We start from the raw sequence: 21,911 nt of genomic DNA, 5'->3' as shown, positions 1-21,911 counted from the left end.
TCCCCCCACCTTCAGCCATCACTCTGCTCCAAATATTAGCAAGTCATGGCCTATCTTATTTCATCTATTCCTCCACTCATTCTCTCCATAATATGAATTTTTAAATTATATTTTAAAATTAAGATATAGCAAAATTGACTTCTTTTCCCTCCTGGTGTCAGTTGTATAATTTGTGGTTAGCACCCCCACAATTAAGATATGGACTGGTTCTATCATCCCCCCAAATTCCCTCACACTAACCCTTTATAGCAGCACCCTTCCCCCATAATATTTTAAAGCAAATCCCAGACATCACATCATTTCATCTGTAAATCATTTAGTAGCTATTTTTTTCCATAATAAATTTTTTTCATAATAAAATTTTTATTAATAGCTATTTCTAAAATGTAAGGAAAACATAACGTATTCAGTACTATTATCATACCAAAACTTTCAATAATTTTTTGATTTCAGCAAATATGTAGTTCAGTGGTCCCATTTTCCCAGTTAGACTAGAAATGTTATTTTATAACATAAAATATACTTTTACACTTGTCTGAATGGAACTCCAAATATAGCAGTCAGCTCCCCCCCCCCCGCCCTTTATATGTGGGGATATATTCCAAGACCCCTAGTGGATACCTGAAACTTTGGATAGTACTGAACCCTATATATACTGTTTTTCCTATACATACACACCTATGAAAAAGTTTAATTTATAAATTAGGTACAGTGAGAGCTTAACAATACCTACTAATGAAAGAGAACAATTACAACAATATAACGTAATGAAAGTCATATGAATGTGGTCTCTCGAAATCTGATTGCATTGTACTCATCCTTCTTCTTGTGATGATGTATGAGACGATAAAATGTCTATGTGGTGAGATGAAATGAGGTGAATGACGTAGGCATTGTGACATAGTGTAGCGTTAGGCTACTACCACCTGCTTCCAGATGCAGATGACACCAGATAACTGACATGACAGAGAGTGAAATTAAGGATAAGGTGGGGGACTATTTTATAGTCCATGCACTGTAGTTGGTGGATATGTCTCTTATGCGTCTTTTAATCTATTGGTTCCCCTTGCTCTTTTTTTGGTTTTGTTTTGTAAATTATTTTTGTCCTGTAGAGTTCCTCAGAGTCTGATTTTTAATGACTGCAACTCCATGGTGTTGTTTAGCATGTTCTTTGTCCTCTACTTCCTGTAATTTCTTAGTGAGATATCAGGGCTTGATCAGATTCGAGTTCTACTGTTTTGGCAAGACTACTACTCCATGGGTGCATACAAATGTGGTGGTCTCTTTTTGGTGACACTAGCAGTTACGACAATCATTACTTAATTTATTATGGTTCCATCACTCATTTTCTTATAAAGCTTACACTTTTCACATCCACTTATCTGTACTTCTCTAGAAAGAGAAGTTTCCTCACATCAAATATTTGGCTGCTTTGTAGTACAACCAAATAGTTTATGAACTGAGAAAAGGCAGGATGAATGGTTAATTCTTCCCTTTTATTAACAATTTTCAAAATACTGAGTTCTTAGCTTGTATATTTTTTGACATCTTTACTAACTCATAGACTTAAGACTTATTTGTTCTTTTTTTTTCAAGATTTATTTGTCAGAGAGAGAGAGCGCCCACGTGCATTAAGCAGGGGGTGTAGCAGGCACGGGGGGAAGCAGGCTCCCCACTGAGCAAGGACCCTGATGCAGGACACGATCCCAAGACCCTGGGATCATGACCTGAGCTGAAGGCAAACACTTAACCGACTGAGTCACCCAGGCATCCCTATCTGAGGTGTTTCAATCCGTTGCAGTTATCATCCTTACTGATGCCCAAATTGTCTCCTTTTTGGTCAGCAAATCTTTCCAAGTTGGCTTCTGTGTCCTTTTGAAACAAACTAAGTTTTCCCTTTTGAACAGTTTGGGGGCTTTTTTGTTCACAGAGTTGTACAATCATCACCACTATCTAACTTCAGGACTTACATTGCCCTTAAAGAAACAATGTAGCCATAGCTGTCACTCCCCTTGTTGCCTCTCCCCAGGCCCTGGTAATCATGAATCTATTTTCTTTCTCTATGGCTCTGTCTCTTCTGGATATTTTATATAAATGGAATCATACATATGTGGCCTTTTGTGTCTGGTTTCTTTCACTTAGCATAATGTTTCAAGGTTCACCCATGTTATATCATGAATCAGTACTTCACTGCTTTTTATAGTTGAATAATATTCCACCATATGAATATACTTTTGCTTATCCATCATCAACTAACGAACACTTGGATTGTTTCTATTTTGGGGCTATTATGCGAACGTTGCTATGAATATTCTTTAACAGGTTTTTGTGTAGATAGGTTTTCAACTTTCTTGGGTATATACCTAGGAGTGGAATTACTGGCTCGTATGCTAACTCTGCGTTTAAATTTTTGAAGAAGTGCTAAACTGTTTTCCAAAGCAGTTGTACTATTTTACAATCCCATCAGTAACATGAGGGTTCTAATTTTTCCACATCCTAACACTTGTTATTTTCCATCTTTTTGTTAAGAGTCAACTTAGTGGGTGTAAAATGGCGTCTCTTTGTGGTTATGAATTCCATCTCCCTAACGCCTAATGATACCGAACATCTTTTCACGTGCGTATGGACCATTTGCATATTTTATCTGGACAAATGTTCAAATCCTTTACCTATTTTAAAAATAGAGTTCTTTTTTTTATTGTAAGAGTTCTTTACACATGCTACATACTATAGATCCTTCTCAGATTATGATTTGCAAATATTTCCCCCATTCTATGGGTTTTCACTTTCATGATAATGTCCTTTGAAGAAGTTTTAACTTTTGCTAAGTCTAATTTATCTCTTTTTTCCTCTGTGGCTTCTACTTGTGATGTTGCATCTCAGCAACCATTGCCTAATCCAAGGTCACAAAGATATACTCCTATGTTTTAAGAGTTTTATAGTTTTGGCTCTTATATTTTGGCCTTTGATTAATTTTGAATTAGTTTTTATATATGTGTGAGGCAGAGGCTTAATTTCATTCTTTTGCAGATAGATATCCAGGTGTCCCAGCACCAACTGTTGAACGGCTATTCTTGGGGCACCTGGTGGCTCAGTCAGTTAAGCATCCAACTCTTCATCTCAGCTCAAGTCTTGATCTCAGGGATCTAGAGAATTATACTTTATTGGACTCCATGCTGGGCATGGAGCCTATTTTTTTTTTTTTTAAAGGGCTATTCTTTCCTTAATGAATTGCTTTGGCACTCTTGCTGAAAATCAATTGAACTCTCAATTCTATTCCATTGATCTTGCTTTGTAGCAAGTTATGAAATTGGGAAGTGTAAGTCTTCTGTCTTTGTTCTTTTTCAAGATTGTTTTGGTGTTCTTGGTTCCTGGCATTTCTATATGGATTTTAGGATGAACTTGTCAATTTCTGCATAAAAGACAGGTAGGACTTTAATGGGGATGTGTTGAGTTTGTAGCTCAATCTGGGAAGTACTGCCATATTAACAACATTAAATCTTCTAATCCACAACGGTCATTTTCGTTTATTTGGTCTTCTTTAATTTCTCTCAAAGATGTATTGTAGCTTTCAATGTACAAATCATATATTTCTTTTGTTAAACTTATTCCTAAGTAGGTTATTTTTTTTTGATGCTATTGTAATAAATGGAAATGCTTTTTCTTTTTTTTTTTAAAAGTAAACTCTACCCCCACGTGGGTCTTGAACTCACAATCCCAGGATCAAGAGTCATATACTCTTCTGACTGAGCCAGCCAGGCGCCCCCGGAAATGCTTTCTTAATTTAATTTTCAGATTATTCGTTGCTAGTATATAAATACAACTGATTTTTGCATGCTGATCCTGCATCCTGTAACTCTGCTGAGTTCATTTATTAGCTGTAGTAGCTTTTTGTGTGTATGTATAGGTTCCCTAGTATTGTCTCTCTATAAGATCATGTTATCTGCAAACAGAGATCATTTTATTCCTTCCTTTATAATCTGGATCTCTTTTATTTCTCTTCTTGCCTAACTGCCCTGGCTGAAACCCATAGTACAATGTTGAACAGAGTTGGGAAGGGACATCCCTGTTTTGTTTTTGATCTTGAGGAAAAGCTTTCAGTCTTTCATTGTTAAAGTATAATTTTAGTCATGAGCTTGTAGATGCCTTTTACCAGATTGAGGAAATTCCCTTCTCTCTCTAGTTTCCTCAGTGTTTTCATTACAAAAGGATGTTAAGTTTTGTCAATGCCTTTTCTGCATCAAAAACCACATGGTGTGTGTGTGTGTGTTTCCCTTTGTTCTTGTGTCCATAGGAATATTGATTTGTATTCATAAGGGATATTGGTCCATAGCTTTTTCTTTTCCTTATGGTATCTTTGTCTGGTTTTGGCAACAGGGCAATACTGGCCTCAAAGGATGAGTTGGGAAGTTTTCTTTCCTCTTCCATTTTTTGGACAGTTTGTGAAGAACTGGTGCTAACTCTTTGTTTTGCAGAATTTGCCAGTGAGACCATCTGGTCCTGAGCCCCCCCCTTTTTTTTTTTTGAAGGAAGCTTTTTGATTATTAATTCAAACGCTTTATTTGCTAGTGGTCAATTTAGATTTTCTATATCTTCTTACTGATCATCAAATCAGTTTGGTAGTGTGTATCTTTCTAGGAATTTGTCCATTTCATCTAGGCTATCTAATTTTTTGCCACAGAATTATGTGTAGTATTCCCTTATAATCCTTTTGATTTCTGTAAGGTCAGTAATTATGTCCCCTTTTTCATTCCTGATTTTAGTAATTTGAATCTTCTTTTTTCTTGGTCAGTCTAGCTGCAGGTTTCTCCATTTTGCCGATCTTTTCAAAGAGCCACAATAATATATAGAGATCTGGGGCACCTGTGGCTCAGTCATTAAGCGTCTGCCTTCGGCTCAGGTCACGATCCCAGGGTCCTGGGATCGAGCCCTGCTTCGGGCTTCCTGCTCCCCTGGGAGGCTGCTTCTTCCTCTCCCACTCCCCCTGCTTGTGTTCCCTCTCTCGCTGGCTGTCTCTCTGTCAATAAAATAAAATCTTAAAAAAATACATAGAGAGAGATCATCCTAGTTGTTTTACAACTGCACAGTTTTCCATCATATAAATAGCCATAGTTTATCAACCAACTCTTACTGATCACGTTTGGGTAATTTCCCATTACACATAAGGCTGAGAAGAATAGCTTTATGCATATATCTTTTAAAAAGTAATTTTGCTGATATTATCCTTGATTCAGAAGTTAAGTTAGCTGGGTCAAAGAATAAATGCATATATAATTTTGATAGACATTCCCACATTCTCTCTTCTTCACTGCAGTTTACTAGCAGTATGAGAATGCCTATGACCTATAGTCTGGCTAAAGGATTTTTGCCAATCTCATAGTCAAGAAATGGCATCTTAGTGCATTTTTAATTTACATTTGATGAGCAAGGCTGAGCATTTCATTTTCTGGGAACTGGCTGTTCACCTCTTTAGCCTATTTTTCTAAAAGGCAGGGGTATTTTTTCTTTATTTTTAGAAGTTCCCTATATATTAAGGATATTAATTGTTTATTTGCGATATAAGCTACACACAGTTTCTCTCAGTTTGTCTTACTTTATATTTTTGTCAACATAGCTTTCTTTGGAAAAAATATTTATCAATATTTTTCCTTATTGTTTCTGGATCAGTTATAGTTAGGATAGTTTTCTCTATTCCTAAAGTGTAGAAGAATTCAAACTCCCCTCAATTCCACCTTTTAAGTCCATAGAATTTGTAATGGCTTCATTTCTTATGTTTAAATATGATCCAATAAAAATTTATCTGAGTGTGAGAAATGGACCCAATGTTATTTTTTTTTCTTATGGCTATCTAATTATCCCAATATTTGTTTAAAAAGTCTATCTCCATTTCCAGTATATTTTAAAAGGCATTATTTAGAATATGCTTATATTTTATTGATTATATATCCCCAAAGCTGCCTTTAAAGACATCTAAATAATTTCTAGGTTGCCAAAAGGAAAATCTGCTTTTTGTTTTAACATAACTGAAAATAAATGATAGCTAAAACTTCAGACTTGAAGGCATGACCTCTTTTATTACTACCTACAAAGTCTAAAAGTTCCTTTTTTTGTTTTTGTTTTATCTTTTAGAGGCAGATACTCCAGTAAGGGTTATAAATACATTTTTAAGTTTCTTTGCCATCTTTTCAAATGTTTAGTTTTAACAAGTATAATATATAAGACTGACCATATTTTAAGATTTCTAATATTATTTTATCCATATATTTATGTTTGATGGTTGTATAATTCTTATGTATTTCATTATGACATAACAGAATGACCTAATCAAGTACGTCAAAACTGACGGGGTTGAGGAACCCTGACTGAGTTATGAACTCAGGAAAACACTACACTTGCCTAAAATACTGTCCTCTTCTACAGTAAACTCACACAGTTCTCCACTCCACAGGACCACTATCCTAGCTCTCCAATGGTCACATATGTAGATACTGAGTAGGCAAGCAGCCATGCCTCCGAGATCACTTGGTGGTAACTAATTGGAATGACTCAAAAAAAAGGAAAGAAAGGGAAAGATGAAAGAAGATCGTAAGGAGTGGAGGAAGGAAGGGGATAAGGAGAAGGAAAGAAGAGGGAGAAGAGAGGGGGCAGGAAGGAGGGAGGGTGGGAGACAGAGATTGGTTATGACCCCAGATTTGTCTTACTAAAAATGGTAAAACACTTCCTAAATGTATAGGTCTTGACTACATGAGAAACACTGAGACCGATGGAGGGCAGAGGAAACAACAAAACAGGAACGCTTGAAAACCATTATGCTACGGCTCAGGCTACAAACCCATGACTGTGCAGCTGTAAGGCCACAGACAAAGCTCTGTCCTGTTATAAGCTTATTAAACTTCAATGTTTCCCTGCTAGGCAATGAATGCTTGTTCAGTTGATATTTTGAAAAAGGAAGAGATTAATAGTGCCTGAGAATTACTGTCCAATTAAGGATCATTAAATTGCTCTGAAAAAATAAGTCTGTCTAATTCTCCTAAATTAAATCAATTGATAAATTGGTTTCAAGATATACATAGGAAAGGAGAAAAATAGAAAATGATGAAAATAGACAAGGTACACTCTTTACATAAGAAAGCAAGGTCCAGAAGTGTATATGCCACCTTTGTGTGAAAAAATCCAGATTTGCCTAAAGAAACTTTAGAAGAATATAAAATAAATGGATAACATTGCTTTGAGCCACAAGGACAGGGGACAATAAGGGATGATGGAGATAAGAATGGGAGTCAGACTTCTCACTCCGCACATTTCTATACTTTGATTTGTCAACCATGTGAATGGACTTCCTATTTAAGAAATAAATTTGTTGACAATCTTGTTTGCTGTTGTCCTTCCTCCATTTTTTCTGTGCTTACAGGTTTATGCCTTTTTTCTTTTAAAAATTCCTTTGCTATCATTTTCAGTGAGGTTTCAGGAGGGAATGAGATAAGCCTAAGTGTTAAATCTACCATGTTTAACGGAAAGTTTCTTTATACTCTTCTAAAATTACAGCTTTATCATTACTTATTTATGGTCTTAGTATATAAGTTCAGTGAAGATTTCCTTTGTAATAAATTGCCACAAAAAGTATATCCAATCCAATTCAAATACATTCATCCTTTTTAGTAAACCAGTTCTGATATTCCTAGAAGTTGTCTATAAACATTCTTCTCAACCCACATCAATCACTAAAATAAGGTGAGGGATAAACCTCTAATTCTACGCTTCTGAAACATGATTTCAAGAGGTCCTCAGAGAACGAAAGGTTACCAAAGGGGTGGAGTCTAACCTTTTATACTACTATGTTCATTTCAACCGTAGTCTCACAAATACAAAGAAGATTCAGAATGGTAGTGACAAAGGTGAAGTTAATTTTACTCTTTTTATAGTTTTGGACAACTAACTTAGGAATGGTAGAAAGCAGGAAAAAGATTAAGAGATCCTCTGGATTTTCCCATTTATTATTAAGCAGAATTCCTTTATGTTTATTTTCTATCAATTACTAATTTATGTGGGGAGTTTTCCATCAAATTAACCTGTCTCTGAAGGAACAGCGGCAATCTTTTCTGTAGCTGATACTTTTTTTTTTTTTTTTTTAAGATTTGAGAGAGAAAGAGAGCATGAGCAGTAGGGGCAGAGGGAGAGGGAGAGAGAGGCCAAGCAGACTCAGTGCTGAGTGTGGAGCCCGACATGGGGCTCGATCCCATGACCTGAAAGTACCACCCGAGTGGAAACCAAGAGTCGGACACTCAACCGACTGCACCACTCAGGTGCCCCAGCAGATGCTTGTTTTTTTCGAGCTACTTTGGATTCATTCATCCTACTTCCAATACAAGCTCTTGATTTTTATCTGTGGCTCTACCTCTCCCTATGTTTATGATGAAGCCAACATCCATCTGATTGTGGAGAGATGACAAGTTCAGCAGATTAGACCCTGCATGGCCACATGTACAGATTCAGGCAGTTGGATGCAACGCCATTGGTCATTGAAATGTCTAGACTAGCTGGGACTTCTGGAAAAAAGGGCTTATTCTTTCTTCTTGAAGTTGAACACAATATAAATCACACCTGGAACCAGATGTCTGAGAATAGCTCAAAAATGAAGGAAAGTAGAGTAGATAGAAATTGAATTCTGGATTCTCATGACTGGAAAATCTTAGATTTAGACTTCTCAGTTTTATGGATTACTAAATCCTCCTTTTGGCTTAAGCCATTTTGGGTTAGGTTTTCCCTTACCCACACCCAAAATAAGCAAGGTGATACCTTCCCATTTATCAATAGCTCCAGAAAGAACATGCCATTAAACCTATGTCTCAGGTGCCTAGGTATCCAAGCAAGAGATCAGCATTTTAACAATAAAAACATAATATTCAAGAAGTCATGTACAACTCATCAGAAAATAAAGTCAGAATCAGAGGGAAGAGATTTTTGTAACATAAGCTATGAAGATTGACAAAAGTTAGGGTGGCTTGGCAGTATCTGACAAAGTTATTTTTTTTTTTTTTAAAGATTTTATTTATTTGACAGAGATAGAGACAGCCTGTGAGAGAGGGAACACAAGCAGGGGGAGTGGGAGAGGAAGAAGCAGGCTCATAGCGGAGGAGCCTGATGTGGGGCTCGATCCCAGAACACCAGGATCACACCCTGAGCCGAAGGCAGACGCTTAACCGCTGTGCCACCCAGGCGCCCCTGACAAAGTTTTTAAAAGTCGAACTGTACTTTTACTTTAATCCATCAGTTGGCATCAAGAGGTATTACAATAAAAAGTGAAACAAAACTCAACACTGCACTATTAGAGAGATGTTGATGAGGACAAAGTTCCTGGTATCATACAGTATTTGCTCTAAAGGACTCAAGAAACACATTTACTTGAAGCCTCAGAACCAGATAAAGTGTGCTCTGAACCAACAAGTATTTGTTTTCATCACATCATAAATATGATTAGACTTTTCTTTCTTTTTTTAAATTTTAAGTAGGCTCCATGCTTGAATTCATGACCCTGAGAACAAGAGTTGCACGCTCTACTGACTGAGCCAGGCAGGAACCCCCGATTAGATTTGGTGGAATCTTTAACCCTAACATTTCCCTTCAACATAGTCCTTAACATTTTTCATCACACACAAATACAAACAATCCCCCACCCCCATAACATGTTGGACTTCTTAGAAAAAAAGATGAATATAAAGAAATTAATGAGGTAAATAATGTACCTGGTGTGTTGGTAAAACACCCACTGTTCTCTGCATAAAATTTAGAGTATGGTTTCCCCTGGTAGTAGTTAATAGGCCAGGTTAAACTGCTAACTGGCAATTAAATGGTTCTCAGGGTTTTTTTATAATTATGCAACTTTGAAATTATTCTCAGTTTCTGCAGTTCAGACAGTAAGATACAAACTGAAAACTAAGCCTTTTTCTTTGCTTTCAACCTTAATGTAAATTAATAAGTTAAAAACACTTTCTTATCCTTCATCTTCTCCATGCTATGGGGAAAAAAACTCAAATATCATCATCATCATCATCATCTGGACATAATCACTCTCAAAATTTGGTCCAGAAATTCCATCTATAAAGTAAGAGATATTAGAGTAGTAGCATTGAAGAAACATGTGGTGGAATGATTACACTCTGTTATACCCCAGGCAAAAGTTTGGATTCTAGACTAGATGAAGAATGTATTCATCAACGAACTCACATGGCTGTATTTTTGATAATTCTTCCTTGGTCCATTTTCTGCCCAATGCCATGCACGACAAATACAATATGGGTAGTCTGTGATGGCTTGTCTTCTAACGTGGCTTCTTCTACGTAACCTCTATGAAGTCTGGTCCCACTACTTGATGCTGTAGAAAAATTATGATTCTAAGTTTACTGTTTATTTCAGAAATAGCATTTTGACAACAATATATTGAAAGAAATAATAAAGTAAAAAGGATCTTAAGAAAAAATTTCACTGGGCTGGGTGGGGATGAAATTTGTAAGAAGATGTATCTTGACTGGCTCAGATACAAAGTGCTTAACTGGACATGATGCCAAAGCCAGAAACGACAGGAAAAAAGAAAAGGAAGGAGGGAAGGATGGACAGAACACATAAAAATTTTAAAAAGTTCTCTATCAAAAAAAATACCTGAAACAAAGATAAAATAAAAGATGAATGACAAACTGGGAAAAATTTTGTAAAATATGTGCATAATTAGTTAATTACTGAGGTACAAAAGAGAGCTTACTAATCAAAAAGTGAGACGACAACCGTTCAAATAGCAATATGGGCTAAAGGTACAAGGTAATTCACAAAACAAATACAAATGACTAGTAAACATAAAGAAGATAATCAAGTGTATCTGTTATCAAAGAAATCACAACAAAAGATGGAATGCAAAAAAAATCAGTATTAGACTTAACAAAAATTTCTGAAAAATTTATTAATAATGCTCTCACATCTTCCCTCAGGTACCATTTCCTCTTTTCTTCCCTTCAGTCACACTTCTATAAAGAGCTGTCTATTCTGCCTCCATTTCTTGACCTACCTAGACTTCAACCCATGCCAATCTGGCTTCTGCCCCCTCAATCCATCCAAGTCACCAATGACCTCCATTTCACTAAATCCAACAGAAAATTTTAGTTTTCACCTTCAATTGCCATGTTTTATTTTCACATCACTGCCTGAGGTTTGACTGATGCTGTGTTTCTAGAAGTATAAAAGATATTTATTAATCTTGTCAGATATCATTCTAAATATATGATTATCACTGATGAATACATGTGAACTCAATCACCTTAATAAAAGTTTCATTTAACAGGGTGGTAACTGCCACTAAATTTAATACATATTTAAAATATACTAAAAATAGAATTTCAATAGTCTGTATTTTGAACGTAAGAGAAAAAGATTCTCAAAATCTTGACGAACTATAGTAATATTTAACAATTACCTTTAGAAAATCCCAGTTTTTGGGTTACTGTTCTTGCAATTTTAGATGTTGTTGCATCACTATAAAGATACACTTCATCCATACTGTGCCAGTCCACGTGATTTCGACTCAACTTGAAACTATGAATAGCTGTTGCAAAAGGAAAAATTTATTTGAAGGTTGCTCATTTGCATGAAGAATTATATATAATACACAGATTTTTGAATCAATATTTGAACTCAGTTCAATAAAAAACTGTTTCGCTGAAACAGATATTGATGTGAAGCAAGTAATGGATAGGGACTTAATTTTATAAATGATTAACCATGCTACAGGGAATGTCGACTTGTTAGAACAACACGCAATAACTGGCTTACCACCATAATTACCTCTAACATGTAGTTAATATGTTCTGATTATTAAAGAACTGCTTTCCCAGGTGATATGACCATTTCTTAGGTCTAAGGGATAATATATACCTTCATGAAAGCCGTCAATACCTTTGACATAGAAACTTAAGTTTCCTTTCTTCTGTGGATTTTATTTTTGGATCTCTGAAAATTTCACTCAGTGCAAGACAAAACAAGACTAAGAAGAAAAAATTATATTTTTAAACTGGGAAGAGAACAACCTAATTTGTTAGAATATATGGTAGTTTTAAAATGGATATGTTATCCATTTTATCCAATTATCACTGGATATTGCTCACCATAACAGAAATCCAAACTTTAAAGATGTTTTAATAAGAAATCAAAATTTTTTCTACTATGATGTTCAAATCAGTATAGTTATTGCATTTCTGTAACTAAGGTATGCCTGGTGAAAATAAGCTCTAAAAAAAAAAAAAAAGTCAAACCTATATGCTCAAGGAATACACAAGCTCTCTGAGGCAGGTACTATGTCTCGGTCATTTTGTACCACTAGCACCAAACAGTGTCCTAGCACAGTGTCTGACATGTATCACAAATTCAGCAACGTTTGTGGAAGCAACGCTATTAAGAGAACTGTCATAACATATTCATCCATTCATAACTTAATAATTGCTATATTCTGAAGGCCTTAAACTTTCTACTCTGTATCTCTGGTATAGAGATGAGAAAAATTCACATACCCATCTTCAGAAAACCACATACTTTAAAATTGCGATACCTGGTTTATTTTTTAAAAAATCCTTTTTAAACAAAATATTATCTCCCATTACATATAAAGACCCAGAGGTACAAAGAGATTAAGTGACTTGCCACAAAGCTAATTACCAGCAGAGTTTATCTATTCTGATTTGAAGATGGGTTGAAAATAACCTCAAGTTAATATGAAAGGTTATATAGCCCTGGTCAAGATCTAAGATCATAAGTCATTTTTATGAAAACCTATTCCCTACTAGAACACATAGAAAAGTAAATCCTTTCAGGGAAATCATTCTTAGCTATGTTACAAATGCAATTTCAAAAATTTATGAAAAACCAATTTATATTTCACTTATCTGTCAAGATACATTACTAACATAGAACACAGACCAAGATGCAATTAATGTAACAAACGTTAATAATGTTTAATCCAAAAAAAAAAAAAACAACAAACCAATAACAATGTACAAACTCAGCTTTTTTTTTTATATATAAAAGAACTTCTTGTAAATTAGGAAAATCTTTTGCAAGAGTTTAGTAATTATTTACTTTTCTATGTCTGATCCAAATCACTATTTTATGCTTTTTTATCTAATGTTTCTAAACTACATCTTTGTGAAAATAGTGTTGAGCAACATATGCTTAAAACATTTAAACTATAGAACCAAGATATTAAGAGAATAGTGTTAAGCCAACCAAATTTTGTTCCTTTTCAAAGCATCTACAAACTGCCTTAAAGTAAAACATCTTAGTATTGGTGAACATCCCGTTACTGGACCACACACATTATTTACAAATGTTTATATCGCTTATAATTAAGGAACTCTAAGCAAAATAGCACAATGGACACATTTCTAAAAAACTAATAATTTCTATGCTTTAAATGCTGAACACTATAAGCCAGGGAGAAGTAACTACATGGAGAAACAAAACTACAATTACTGTACCTTGAGAACGCTTTCGTTTAAGACCTGCCGCATCTGTACTCTCCTTATATCCTCTCCATTTGAACAGAGAAGGGAGGGAGAAGGGAGGGAGGTGGTAGACAACTAAGAAAGCAAAAACACTGAGCTTCAAAGTAAATTTTAAATGAGGTTTGCCATTTTGCCTTTTTGTTGTATTAACTTTAAAAAATGAGTCATATTTGACAAACATTATTCTAAATGCTTTATTCATATAATTTCTAATTAAAAATCAGTAAAGCAGAACATTAGTTTAATAATGTTTATCAAATATATGCTCTACTTTTATTGAAAGAAAAAAGGCAAATGATACCTAAAATTTATCATTTAAAGACAACTATGGCTCATCATACTTAATGTCCTTGTACAGATAGAATAAAAAATAGGTCATGATATTTTTGTATGCAGAAGGGATTTATAAGCCCCATCTTCACAATACTGAGGTTATTTACTTTCACCAAATTAGCCGACAGCTGATGTGCAAATTAAGAAGGCAATAAATAATATTTTAAACATTTAATGCAGTTTTCTTGAGAAAATATCACAGTATACATTCCATTAGATGCCTTCTATTACTGAAGTATATAATGGAAGCTTCCCACAGAAATAAAATATTCTTTTCACAACCCTGTTTGAGTTGGGAAAAGAATTTTAAAACGAAACCTTTGCCAAAATAAATCAAACTGGAAGCTCTTTAACTGGTTAGTGATAAAATAATGAAAGTTAGTAATAAATTATAAAAAAAAAGTCACTAGTAAAAATGCATGCTGTGACACCTTGTAAACATGAAACAGACAACATAAAGCCAGATAGACACTTGATATTTGGCAAATCAGTAGATAACCTTAAAGTCAACACTTGCCCTGCTGAACACTGATAGTTACATATCAGTAAATTTCTTTACATTTTAAATAAGCATTTAAAATAAATCCACTTGAAATTGAACCTTATAAATCAGTTTTTCTTTTCTTCTTCTTCTTCTTTTTTTTTTTAATAAATCAGTTTCTTAACAGTTCAGGAAATGAACCACAAAACCTTTATGACTTAGTTCAAATTTGTGTTCTAAAACATTTGCTTTTTCATCCTCACTCCCTTCTACATTAATGCGACGTTCAAAGGTTAAACACTGCTCAAATATGAATATATTTAATTCCTGTTGTCCAGTACTAAATACATTTTAAAAATCTGTTGTATGTACAGATGAAATATATTCAAAGATTTGTTCAATAAAGGTAACTGAGAAATGCTTACAAGGTACTTAATAATTACAACTATATGTAATTAGATGCCTACAGACTAGGATTAAAAACTGGGTTGTAACATTAAGATTATAAAAACATTTCATTGTTATAGAGGGGTGGAAAATGACAACTGAAACAATTTTCTTCATTGAAAAAGTTTCTTCTCAAAGATGCCTTCTGGTCAGTTATTGAGGAGTAGATGCACCACTTGCAGGAAACATTTTTAAACAAAAAATTCTTTAGGATAAAGCTAAATATCGAAGTAGATCAAACTGGAATAAATTTGAGACTTTACTACTCAAAGAAACAAAACCTAGATTTTATATATCCACTAGTAAAACTAACATGTGCCAAATCCATATTTACTAAAAGAAAACTAAAATAATAAAAAAATATCATTAGTAAAAATGTATGCTGTGACATTTGGTAAGCATGAAACAGCCAACATAAAGCCAGACATAGACTTGATATTTGGCAAATCAGCAGATAACCTTGAAGTCAACATTTCCCTGTTAAATATTGCTGGTTATATACCAATACAAAATGTCTTTACATTTTAAATAAGCAATTATTTAAAAATCCACTTGAAACACATATGGACCATTTGACTACACTTCAAAATTACGCAAACACTTTCACAAAACTAGTCAAGATATAAAAAAGCAAGGCTTTTCTTTCTGAAGGAACAGTACAATTTAGGGATTAAAAAAGACAAATACCCCAGTATCCTAAAAGTAGAGAAGTACATTTATTTAAAACATTTTCACAAAATTAAATAGACATGGTTCTTTACCTTCCTCTTAAATTCTTATTTTCACTTGAAAGTCACTTGCTGTATTTGTCACAATATCCCATAGCATAGTTAGAAAGCTTAATTTTTTTCAACCCAAAGGACAGAATTAGGGGTACTACTGTAAGCACAGTAGAGACAAAAAGTATTTACTATCAATCCAACAGGGATCACCATTAAATGAAATTCAAGTGTTAGAAAGCATTATTCAAGTTTTTCCCCTAAAATAAAGTTTTAGTTAGGAATTCTTATGTTAGCAAAAATATGCATAAACTCAAAATGTTAACTTATTAAATGCTAACAATTAAATATTATTTTATATACTAAAGCCTTACATAACAATGAAAAAGATTTTAAGTACTATAGCATTTCTAATAAATTTCCTTACTAATCCTTCTCTTAAAGGGATTTTCTTCATTAAATAATTCTGAAAGCAGAGTATCAAAAAAGGGGGTTGCTGATGACATACTAATCCCCAGAATAGAACAACTCAATGACTTTTCCCTTTCTAAAAGCTGGTAACCTGGATAATCTCAACTTCAGGGAAAGCAGGTCTGCACAGCTCAAACATGCCAACTGTAATGAGAAAACTCCCAGCAACCTTCTTGGATCTCAGAGAAATTAAGTTAGGTACATGTACAAAATGTAATAACTAAAAGCTAGAAGATGGAAATCCTCTTAGTCACCAAAGAGGGAGGAAAACGAAAGCTGGTTAGAAAGGATTAGCAACTCCCAACTCCTCTCACGTTTTTGACTTTTGCAGTTCTACATTCACAATTTGGGATAGTCTTATCTAGCAACAGTGATAGGAATAAACACTTTACATGCCAAATTGTTAAATGTTTTAAGTCCTTCAAGATACACCAACGCTTGTGATGTCACAGTACCCCAAAATAGCTTGAACGGTAACCTATCCATGACTTTATATTGATAGTGTGACTCTTACAGATAGCATATAGTTAGGTTTCACATGCTTAATCTGTCAATCTCTGCCTTTTAATTGGAGCATTAGTTCACTTACATTTACTGTAATTACTAACATGGGTGAACTTAGGTCTACCATTTCCCATTTATCTTCTCTTTGTTCCATCTGTATTTTGTTTCTTGTTTCTCCTTTCCTGATTTCTTTTGGGTTAATTAAATATTTTTTACTATTTCATTTTAATGCACCTACTGGACTTTTCTTTCATAACCTTGACACTTAAAAAAATCATCTTTATTGAGGTATAATTGACAAAAGTATAAGGTATTTAACGTGTACATCATAGTAAATTGATATACATTGTGAAAGGGTTCCCCTTATCTAGCTATAGTTAATTAGACCCCTTAACACTTTTGAAGAGCTCTGATCAGTTATTTTGTAGAATGTCCCTTGAGTTTATTTGATGTTTTCTCATGATTGGATTGATATTATGCATTCTTTGGTCAGGGTGAAGTACAGGACTAACCCATTTAGTTTAACCTTTTTAAAACTGATTATTGCTTGGATAAATTACAAAGTGAGTCAAACACTAATCTGGCACCATGTTCAAGTATTTTCAAAATTACTTATTTGAAGGGCTGATTTTATTTGTAGAATTCATCCACAATGAAACTCTAGACTTCCATTTGTTAGGCTGCTAGAAGGTGGGGTGGGAAGAGAATCAATTTTTATTTTAACTCTAACAGAAAACAAAATTTAGATTAAAGTATCTAAATCACAAAAAGTAATGATGCTTTTACAGGTTATCTTTACTTTTACGCTAAAAAAGTTATGCTAAACCTTCATCAATCTATTTCAAGGCTTACTTTGAGATTAGTAGGAAAATTAACAAGGAGAAAATATTAAAAAATTCAATTTATTTGTGGCATCAGCTACCCTAACCAAAACACAGATAAGGTCAGAAAGAAAAGGAATTATTTTAATGTCCTTCAAGGCAAGAACTCTGTTTAGTTTCTTTGAAATTCCAGAGGAAAAAAAATTCCACAGAGCACTTAAGAGTTCCTAGATACAATATTTTAAAATGTTTTTAATTATTAAATGGGATTTTTCCAGAAAGCCATATCTGAAAAACTCCACGTCACTGTGATTGCAAACTCTCTGTATTCCAAGTCTGTTTGCAGAATATCTAATTCTGTATTCACTGTTTACTGTGTTATCTTATACTCACTCTTTATGACTACTCTCATCTTTGGCTTTGTCTTCCCCAAAACTTCTTGAGGGTCAAAACCCTGTATCTTTCACAAAAGTGCCTAGCACAGTACTATCTGCACATGGAAACATTTAAAACCTCCTGACGATATGAAGAGTCAAGGCTTTCTCATATGTACATGAGAAAATTTAGGTGGAAAAGAAATTTTTACCCTAATTAATGAAATATGAAATTTCAGAAGGTTGGAGGTAAGAAGCAAAATAAAAGACTATGTTTTTATCTTTGCAGATATGGTAAATATGATTTTTCTAACAGTGGTGGCTTTTTGGACAGCAAATGTTCTTTCCTGTTAAGACCAGTGATAATTTTCAAATGTACTACAAAATTTCCCATAATCTCCAAAGTGAAGTATCACATCTTAACAAAGAAATGTATGTTTCACATAAAAAAGAATAACAAGTAAAATGGCTGTAAATTTATGACAACAGTATATATACTAAATTGAACTTAATCGTTAATAACGACATATGCTGAAGCTTTAGTTACATGCCACAGTATATTTTAAAAAACCATTTTTTCTTCTAATGAACCTTAAAGAATCATCATTTAGAAAGATCACAATGCAAAAATGTTCTAACAGCTTAAAATTTTTCTATTACTAATGAGAATTTTGCCAGAGTATATCCTTAAAGCTAGCAAAAAATATTACTGTAATACCCTAAACTGATACTCTAGAATCAACACACATACTCAAAGACATTCTAAAAATCTACTCACACAAATACACCATGTTCTTTATCAGACTTAATTTAAATGACTGGCTCATTAAAATCAGGGCACTGTGAGGAAAATTGAAGTATCCTGCCATACTTAACATTCTGATAGGCAGTAGAAGTTTAAGACACACAAAATTCTAATTTTTATTGTAATAAAAACAAGATTCCAAATAGATATGATCTAGAAATTAAACAGAGCTGATGACTAACTTCTATAAGATAAATTAGCAAGAGGAAAAAGAATATTTTGAATACAGTACAAGAAAGGGGAATAATCTACTTATATTTTTATTTTTTATACTCATCCTTTTTCTCTTCCAAGCTCTTAAGTTTTTTCCCCCTACACTAATAATAAGGAATTCGAGTGGCTAACCTGGGTTTGTTAAGATGAACTGCCATTTCTGAGGGAGGACTGAAGGAGAATTAACAGAAAGAAGTCTAGAATTCGGCCTTCTCCACCAGCAATCTTAGTTTGGTAGTGCTGATGAGCCACAGCTTTCCTCACTTACGTAGACTTCTAATCAACTAGACACAAAAGTTATGTTAATTTGGTATAAACTAAACTATACAGTTTCCTTGTTTGTGTCATGAATGTTAGCATGTGTGTGTGTGTGTATGTGTGTGTGTTCAGAGAGAAAGAGGAGGAGAAAGAAAAGACTTAGGATGTTTGTTACTAACAATGAGAAAAAAAAAATAAGCCAATTTAAAGCTTATTGTTTTGCCATTAATTATGTCATGTGAACAATTACTTCCAACCACATAATTTTTTCCAAGCTGCGTTCTGTGAATTACTTGATCAATACTGAGTTTTTCTGCTTTAGAGATGTTTTATGAGAAGGGGAAAAAAAAATCACTAATTCATATTTTAATTCACTACTTTCAACAGGGCTTGCCAAGAAACCTCCAAAATAAAGGCAAGCACAGAAGAAGAAATATTATTTTCGAAAAAAATATTTTAGAAAAACATATTTTAGAAAAAAATATTTAGAGAAATCTACAAATTCTAGTCTACCTATATTATTATACTCACCAGAATAGCTGATCCCACTGCCTGCAGTAAATGGAACAATAGAAGTATTTTTAACTTTACCACACATTTTGAATTTTACTCAAGATCAGACACATAATGAAACATGGCAATCTTGGCTATTATATAAATATTTTAAGTTATTGCAAACAAATCCAAATGCTGAGTAAGGGAATATAAAGAGTAGACTTAAAAGTTGATGGAGTTCTCAATATGGAGACAACCTAAAGGTACTTATACAAAGGAAATTAAGTGTTGTTTTTTTTTTTAACTTCAGGAAAAGAACCAATATTAAAATATTAACGAAACTGCCCTTTTGATATAATGACAGATTTTTTGTAGATTCATATTTCGTTGGTAATTACAAACGACTGAAAAGGACTAATTCACAGAACATATAACAATTCGTACAATAGTAAGTTATGTTAGTGTCATGCCAATGAACACGTATATTAAGTAAAATAACAATTGGGACAGTTTAGAAATTCATAGCAGTATTAAATTCTAAAATAATAAAATGTTTAAATCAGAAATTTTATAAATTCTAACACTCATGAATTACTATGCAAAATTAAGAACTACTCTAAACTTCATCAAGAACTTACTTGAAGTTACTTGTAAGTAACTTGAAGTTACTTACAACATATTAAATGTATTAATTGGTCTTACCGTCTTTTCCATCTATGGATTTTGATACTTCAATATCAAAATTTTCCTGCATCTGCTGACCTCTAAAACAGCTGAGATGTTCTTGCTCAATTAAATTACTTTCTTCTTCTTCTAGAGGCTGCCAAGTACCATCAATAAACCACTGTCCACGCATTACTGGTATTTTATCTGCCTCTGAAAAGAGAAAACACAGAATTCTACATTTTAGGATACAACCTCCATGAAAGAGACATAGTAACTATAATTTTATGTTTTGTTGCTACTGTGGCAAAAACTTCCATGACCCAGCAGAATCATTTAAAGTTTTAAATTTCAGATTTCAAGCCATAGTATATATTTTTTACAGTATATCATTTTATTTATATTGGATATGATACACAAAAATTACTTTGGCATTAGAAAGGTAGATGAGCAGTTATCTTCGTAACTGAGGCCCTGAGTAACCCAAATTAGTAGGCGATGGGGTTAAGACAAGTTCATGCAAGACTCTGGTGATAGTTCCAATGTCTTTGAAAATACTGATATATGCTCCCAGAAGTAATTCAGAAATAGTGTGTGTGGTAGTAGTGTGTTGCACTTTTTAGGGCTGCCTTGAAGGTTACAGACTCCCAGTTAGAATATAGGAATAGCTGATACATTTAATTGTAGTAAATTCCTTACCCATTTTAGAAAAAAATTGAGTAGAAAATTTTCTTGAAAAACTATAAACATTCCTTTGATTATACATTGTTCCTATAAGCCTTCCTTCCTTCCACCTCTCCCCTCCCCCTTCCTTTCTTCCTTTCCCTCCATGCCCAGTGTGGAGCCCAATGCAGGGCTTGAACTCAGGACCCCAAGATCAAGACCCAAGCTGAGATCAAGAGTTGGGATACTTAACTAAGCCACCAATGCACCCCTATTTATTTTTATTTTAACTAATGTAACTGTCAGTTATGTTTCCTTGAATCCTTTAAGATTTGTAAAAAAATAAAGCAAAAAAAAAAAAAGGAAATAAACCCTAAAAATAAAAAGCAAAATAAATGAACTTAATTATGTAGAGATTTGGTGGTTTAACCATATACAGAAAAATTATTTCAAGTGGGTTTAAAACACAGTAAATTTTACGTATATATTAGGATACATCCTGTAAACAAAAAGAACTACAAATACATCTTAAGCCTGAATTTTGTTTCCTTGAGCTTTTTTTTTTTTTTTTTAAAGATTTTATTTATTTATTTGACAGAGAGAGAGACAGCCAGCGAGAGAGGGAACACAAGCAGGGGGAGTGGGAGAGGAAGAAGCAGGCTCCCAGCGGAGGAGCCCAATGCGGGCCTGGATCCTATAATGCCGGGATCACACCCTGAGCCGAAGGCAGACACTTAACGACTGTGCCACCCAGGGGCCCCTGTTTCCTTGAGCTTTTAAAAATGTTGCTCTACGGTAGCTTTTCTTGGTATATTATTCTTGAGAAGTCTGATATGTCTATTTTTTTTTTTTATAAGTAAAGTGATCTCCTGCTCACTCCTTACCCCAGAGGACAGAAAAAAAAAATTGCCTTTAAAGTCTAATATTTTTGACTAAGAGTTCATTTTCTGGATCAATCTGTCCAGGTGGGCTCTTTTAACATATAGATTTTAGTTTTTCTCTTGTTTCTAAAAAGCTTCCTTGGATTATGGTTTAGTCATTAATTCTGTTCCACTGATTTCTCCCCTTTGGGAACTCTAATTGTAGATATGTTGGGTCTTCCTTTGCCTATATTGTATTTCAT

General features: G+C 33.9%; 1 protein-coding gene across 4 annotated transcripts in view; it reads right to left on the bottom strand.

Annotated features, from left to right (window-relative positions):
• Positions 1-21,911, bottom strand: part of DDHD1 (DDHD domain containing 1) — an 86,877-nt gene that overhangs the window by 35,182 nt on the left and 29,784 nt on the right. For 2 of the 4 annotated variants that reach the window (XM_045810394.2, XM_045810393.2), the window contains exons 2-5: positions 20,165-20,338; positions 13,515-13,616; positions 11,462-11,590; positions 10,225-10,372 (exon numbers count right to left, since the gene is read on the bottom strand). In XM_045810394.2, coding sequence (XP_045666350.1) covers positions 10,225-10,372; positions 11,462-11,590; positions 13,515-13,616; positions 20,165-20,338 — 553 coding nt within the window. The remainder of the gene's footprint in view (positions 1-10,224; positions 10,373-11,461; positions 11,591-13,514; positions 13,617-20,164; positions 20,339-21,911) is intronic. The other 2 variants (XM_045810396.2, XM_045810395.2) reach the window with 1 other exon arrangement.

The sequence above is a fragment of the Ursus americanus genome, chromosome 26 (genome assembly GCF_024610735.1).
Source record: "Ursus americanus isolate L20-20 chromosome 26, mUrsAme1.1.p, whole genome shotgun sequence".
Lineage (NCBI taxonomy): Eukaryota > Metazoa > Chordata > Mammalia > Carnivora > Ursidae > Ursus > Ursus americanus.
The sequence above is the reverse complement of the archived record's forward strand: the minus strand, read 5'-3'. Positions and strand labels throughout refer to the sequence as shown.